Here is a 6,978-nt window from a genome sequence, read left to right on the forward strand (position 1 = left end):
AGTAGTCTTCAATGGGTCGCAGCGCACAAGGTCGGGTGAGTCACTCAATTCGCAGCTGTTAACAGGCGTCAATCTACTGCCATCCCTCGCGGACGTGCTCACGCGCTGGCGGTGGCATCGCTACGCGCTCGTGACGGACATCGAGAAAATGTATCGTCAAATTCGCGTTCTTCCAGAAGACCAGAACTATCAGCGCATCCTCTGGCGGCACAGTGTAGCTGATCCTGTTCGAGAATACAAGCTGAAGACTGTCACATATGGCCTGGCATGCGCTCCATTTCTCGCTATTCGCACGCTTCGTCAACTCGCCGACGACGAAGAGTCTCACTTTCCGCAGGCTTCCGCCGTCTTGCGACGCGACTGCTACGTCGACGATATCGTAACGGGAACGCACAACAAGTTGGAGGTAATCGCGCTGCAATCCGAACTCCGCCGACTCTGCATGGCGGGCGGGTTTCCACTGCGCAAATGGGCTGCGAGTTGTCGCGATCTTCTTAGCGGAATTCCACCAGAGCACTGCCTTAACAAAGATTCGCTTTCATGGGAGCACGACAGTCATGCGACGCTGGAATTGCGGTGGTATCCCGCCAAAGATGAGTTTGCTTTCATCATCCGGCTCAATACAATCGCCATGTACACGAAAAGACGCGTACTCGCGGAAACGGCTCGACTCTTCGATCCGCTCGGATGGCTGACTCCGGTTGTGATTCAGGCAAAAATTCTAATTCAATCTGCCTGGTTACAGCAAATAGAGTGGGACGCACCACTTTCACAGACAGACGCGCAGCAGTGGCAGCGTCTCTTCGAAGAACTTCCGTGTCTTGAGCAAGTCCGCGTTGGCCGCTGGCTGGGAAGCGGCGACTCAAATTCGAACATGGAACTCCACGGCTTTGCCGATGCATCCGAGCGAGGATATGCCGCCGTGGTTTACCTCCGTATCAGCACCGCCGGTGACGTCGCAATCCGCCTGCTTGGAGCTAAAAGTAAGGTTGCGCCAATCAAACCTGTCTCGCTTCCTCGGTTGGAGCTCAGCGCTGCCGCGCTTTTATCGAGTCTCGTCACTCACATACGCAATGTGTTAAGCTTGTCCACAGCACCTGTCACGCTATGGTCTGACTCCAGGGTCGCACTTTGTTGGATTCAGGGTCATGCCTCTCGATGGAAGACGTACGTGGCTAACCGGGTATCTCAAATACAGCAGCAGCTTCCTGAGGCACGATGGCGCCACGTCCCGGGGAAGGATAATCCAGCCGACTGCGCCTCTCGAGGCATTACGCCAACCGACCTCATCAGCCACCCTCTATGGTGGACGGGTCCCTCCTGGCTCGGTTGAGGCGCTGAGAAATGGCCTGGCGAGGTCGTGGAGGTCTCTGTCGAGGACGTGCCTGAGCAGAGAGCAACGACACACAGCGTCCGGAGAGTTCTCGAGCCTGAGCTTCTTCTCAGATTCTCGTCGCTGAATCGACTCTTGAGGGTCACCGCCTGGTGTCTTCGCTGGCGCCGCCATAGGAGTGGATTCATCAGCGTGGACTACCATCAATCCACTTTACACCCCGACGAAGTGGAGGAAGCACTTCTGCATTGGATCCGCACAGTGCAGACGCTGCACTACCTTGAGGAGGTCACCGCCGCCAGGAACAATCGCAACTCTTCAAGGCAAAGTCATTTGAAAGCGCTTGACCCCTATGCAGATGACCGCGGAACGCTAAGGGTTGGAGGACGTCTCAAGCACGCCGCGCTTTCCTTCGACGAGCGACATCCACTCATTGTGCCTCCAACGTCATGGCTCACTCGACTGTTGGTGGAAGCCTACCATCGCCGCACGCTTCACGGGGGCGTTCAATTGACCTTGGGGATGCTTCGACTCCGCTTCTGGATTCCTCAAGGTCGAGCCGTGGTCAAACGATGGCTGCATCAATGTGCAACTTGCGCGCGGTGGAGGGCGGTTACATTGCAGCCTCCAATGGGAAATTTGCCTCTAGGAAGAATAACTCCAGCGCGCCCGTTTCTTCAAGTTGGCATCGATTACGCGGGGCCTGTTTTCATTAGGACAACTAAAGGGCGTGGTCACAAAGCGCACAAGGCATTCAGTGCAATCTTTGTGTGTTTCTGCTCCAAGGCGGTTCACATCGAAGTAGTCTCAGACTACACGGCTGAAGCCTTCCTGGCTGCACTTCGCCGTTTTTCATCGCGCCGAATGTCTCTGCTCCGATATTTACTCAGATTGTGGCACAAATTTTTCAGGAGCAGACAGACAGCTGAGACAACTTCTTCGGGCCTCCTCGTCAGATGGACGTTGCATCGCTCACTCCGCCGCCGCGGACGGAATTCGGTGGCATTTTAACCCACCTTCCGCGCCTCATTTCGGAGGCCTCTGGGAGGCGGCCGTGAAATCCACGAAGTACCATTTGCGAAGAGTCATAGGCGATTCTAGGCTAACCTTCGAGGAGATGAGTACACTTCTCGCTCAAGTGGAAGCGTTCCTAAATTCCCGGCCTATGTACGCACTCTCTGACGACCCGGAGGACATTAACGCCCTGACACCGGGACATCTACTCATCGGTGCACCGCTGCTGGCAATCCCCGAGCCCTCATTGACAGAAAGGAAGGACAGCTCACTGACAAGGTGGAAACTTATTCAAAAAATGCGTGACCACTTCTGGTAGAGATGGTCCCGTGAGTACCTTCACACCCTGGCTGCCAGACCGAAGTGGACCAAAGGAGTGGCACCACCGCAAATCGGATCGCTGTATCTCATCCGCTCCGAGATCACCCCTCCAAACAAGTGGCCCTTGGCACGGATCACTCAGGATACTCATATACCAAAAACATAGAGAATGGACTGCGCGATCCCGTATCTATGTAGTATCAAAATGTGTCGACGAAAATGAGAGAGAGGGTAGGTGGAAGACGGCCATCTCTATCTTCTTCCATTCCATGGTGTAATGGAAGAGAGAATGAGAGGGAGATGGCCGTCTTCCACGGTCCCTCTCTTTCATTTTTGTTGACCATTTTGACACACGGATCGCGCAGTTCATTCTCTATGTCTTTGTCATATACGCACTACTACACACGTACCTCGCCATCTTGTTGTTCCCATCACAGCCGAAACCGGAGATCCGGCCGGCCTCAGCTCTTTCGGCTGTGTTAGCGATCTAGTATAGTATAGACACCTGTGTACAGCGACAAATCGTTGATAGCAAATACACGGCAAGTTGGCAGCAACACATGTTGAATTCACGTGATGTCATACTACAGGCAGAGAGAAACCTGAGAGAGGCCATGACGGCCTTTTTCGCGTGACAGGCGAAGCCGCCGTACGCTAGCGGCACCAACATCATTTTTATAAAATGATGTGAACTACGTAACACATTTTCGACACTGTCGATAAAATCGTAGTGTCGATATATGGATTTGGTGCTAAAGCCACAAATATAATACTAATTTATAAAAAAATACTTTTTTCAATCGGATAAGGCGTTTTTTATGGATTTTTGGATGCTGAAAACGATGCGGCAAGTTAAATTTTATTAGCACGTCAGGTGCTTTTTTTCGGTTACCGAAATAATTGAGGTTTAATGTGCAAAAATGGTTCTTTTTGTGATTTTAAATGTTTTTGTCAAAATTAATGTTATCTTGAAATTATAAGAAGTCGTATGCATAATAATTGTTCATCCCCTACTGTATTTTTTCAATATACTTACTTTTTAGTCACCGTTATAATAAAAGGATCAAATACAGAATTTTTTCCAATATAGTAAATTTTCCGCCTTTGTCAATGAGAAATCGTTATATTTATAATTTCTAATTTCTCACTTTCGATACACAGTGTGATTTATCGTTATAAATTCCGCTAAATATATTTTACACACACACACACACACACACACACACACATACTCGGAAAAAATATTTTATATATAATTTAAATTTTTATATAATTATATAAAATTATATATGTAATAATGTATATAGTTACATATAATTAGATAGAATTATATATAAAATATGTCTAGATATATACAATTTTATATATAATATAATTTTATATAAAATTTTATATAAAACATTTTTTCCCGAATATATCCACGTAGCACACCAGCGTGTAAAGCGCTCACTCTTCTTTTACTGCACATGAAAAGTGCAGTAAATGTGCTATAAAACTGTATTTATTTTGCCCTGATTATATGCGCTTATAATGCGCTTTTCATAGTGGATTTTGAAAGCGCTTTTAAAGCGCATTAGCGCTTTAAAAACGCTAAAAAGTTGCTAAAGTAATGCGACTGCATACGCGTTTTTTTAGCGCTTTTTAAGCGCTAGTGAGCTACGTGGGTATAATATATAACAAGAGAAGACTTGAAGTTCGCGCTAAGCAAGTTCGAGGATGTATTGTACATACGTCTGTAAGCGAGAGTTTTACGTTAATGCAAAGTTCAAGTCTTCTCTTTTCTGGATAGAAGCTATTAGGAAATTCGCATTTTGTAACAAAGACAGAATCATTTGTAGTGCCAAATATTATATTAACTGTCATTATTTAAGTCCTTTACACGATACGAGCATGATATGATGTATATTTTAACTTATAAAAGCATAGAATTTCATCAATTTCAGTCACTTTTATCTGAGATTGTATAGCCAGAACATCCTTAAAGAAAATAACCATTCAAAGATTTAAAACTTACTCTCTTCACTGTTGTCTGTCGACTGAATATCACTGTTGTTTGTCGACAGTGTCGACTGAATATCACTGTTTATATCATAGGCTTCTGACATTAAATCAGACTGTGTATTACATATATTTAAGTCCTCCGACACTTCCTCATTTTGATCAATAATAGTTTTATCCTTAATGGTTGCATTTAAAAGAGTAGTAGCAAAGATAATATCTACACAAAATTAGAAAAACTGATTATCATAAATTAAATTACATAAAAGTATAACAATAAAAACTATAGCAATAAAATATATAATTATTAAAATACAAAATCTTGTAATTATTAAGCCTTCTCTATTACTTTAACCTTTCTCTACTCTTGGGTTAAATTCGACAAGTTCAGTTTTCTAGTGCTTCTGCATATGCGCGGGTGAAACATCGTCCTGTGTTTTCATAGATCTTGAAAGGACTTTGAAAAGATCTACGAAAAGGTACTGTAGGATGTGTTTTATCCGTGAGAAGCATGATTAGAGAATAGAACTTGTCGGATCTAATCCAAAAATACAATAAAGAAGAATTAATTATGAATAAACTTTCTTTAAAGCAATAATTAATTTGAGTATAATCGTAACATTTTTTGCTATCGTAACAATCGTTTAATTAATAATTATTTATCTTACCTGTAGTAGTACGGTGTGCATCTTCAGGAGATAACATTAAACCATATACTTTATTATTATCCTTATCATACAATGAAATCTTTTCCATTTTAACCTAGATTACAATTTTCTATGAGACAATAACCAATTTAAGCAAACCGTATTTACGACTAAAACCCCTAACCTTACATCCTAGGTACGTCGCGCGAAATTATCAAACAATGCATTGTGGGTTAAACCACAGTATATACAGTAGCGCAACTCTCTGTCGGCACCTTTGATGTTAGTCAAGCCTAAAATGGAGTGCGCATGCGCGGCCGAGGCGCGTAACCAATCAGGGCACTGTATTCTATCTCACTTCTGCTCTCTGTTTATAACCTTTTCTCTCTTTCTAATTTATGTTCTAGCAATGTCCTAACCTAATTTGCACATTTGAACATTTAATACGCGTACTAACAAGTAACTTTTATAAAATTATCTTAATTTATTCCATTATTCACAGCGAATACAGAAATCTATAGTTCTCGTTTACACTATATAGATACTTAATACTCACAGTGAAAAACGAGACGCATTTGAAAGAGAAAATAAAATAAAAATTAAACATATATAATGCACATTTATTTTATAACACTATATTTTGCAATTAAATATACCCACAAAATATATTATTATTAACTAATTGTACAGCAATATTGTATGTATAGCATATATCTTGTGTATACAATATAATATATACGCAATTAGAACAGAAAGTCACAATAAAGTCAAAATGACATTAGAATGATTGAAAAATGACTTTTAATGATCATTTTGGAACAATTTTAACATCATTTTGATACAATGATGACTTGTTTTGTTTGGATATATAATTAATGTGGTATTTCATATTTTGAAATATCATATGGCTCGAATAAAATTACTTATATTTATTATATTTTTTTCATATTGAATATAGTAACCGCAGATATTAGGAAATGCAAGAATATTCTCTCTCTCTCTCTCTCTCTCTCTCTCTCTCTCTCTCTCTCTCTCTCTCTCTCTCTCTCATAATTTTGTTGGTACTGCATCCGGATGAAGAATAGCTCTACTCTTGCTTATATTGTACCACTTTTCTTCAAAATGTAAGTGGCACAATCTATAAATGCGATGGGCATATTCTGCTCCACTTGCTTCTAAGAGTGCGTTCCGAGTCGCGCATGAAGCGCGTGGACTGCAATACTAATGCACAACACTTTGAAATTGTTCCGTTTTTTCAATGCGCGCATAACACGCATGAAGCGCTTATGAATTCGGACCGGTTTCCTGTGCGAGCTATGCGAGTTCAAGATGGACGCTATACAAGACGTCAATAAACAATTTCTAATAATTGTAATTTCTTCTTTAATACTTTTAAAGAAAAATGATGAAAGTTCCGATGACAGTTCCGACTCGAGCGATAGTGAAAATAAAGTCGAAGGCATATCTCTAAGTGATACGCAGAAAATATTTTTTCTATTAATAGTAGATAAATCACGTGGAAAACAAATTGGAGTTGAAAAAATTATTGATTACGTCGATCGCGTAATTCCTAATTAATATAACGTCTAATCTATACATTAAATAAATCAAGGTAAAATAATATGCCATTAATTTTGATGAAAGTATTCAACATAAATTAAAAGG

General features: G+C 41.9%; 1 protein-coding gene across 1 annotated transcript; it reads right to left on the reverse strand.

Annotated features, from left to right (window-relative positions):
• Nucleotides 1-4,416: 4,416 nt before the first annotated feature.
• LOC108777232 (uncharacterized) lies at nt 4,417-5,461 on the reverse strand. The gene is made up of 3 exons (XM_018544064.1): nt 5,335-5,461; nt 4,683-4,886; nt 4,417-4,460 (listed from the first exon to the last, which is right to left on the reverse strand). The coding sequence occupies exons 1-3, from the start codon at nt 5,420-5,422 to the stop codon at nt 4,417-4,419; spliced, it is 336 nt and encodes a 111-aa protein (XP_018399566.1). The 5' UTR covers nt 5,423-5,461.
• Between the last annotated feature and the right edge of the window lie 1,517 nt (nt 5,462-6,978).

Source organism: Cyphomyrmex costatus, unplaced genomic scaffold (assembly GCF_001594065.2).
Source record: "Cyphomyrmex costatus isolate MS0001 unplaced genomic scaffold, Ccosl1.0 scaffold1135, whole genome shotgun sequence".
Classification (NCBI taxonomy): domain Eukaryota; kingdom Metazoa; phylum Arthropoda; class Insecta; order Hymenoptera; family Formicidae; genus Cyphomyrmex; species Cyphomyrmex costatus.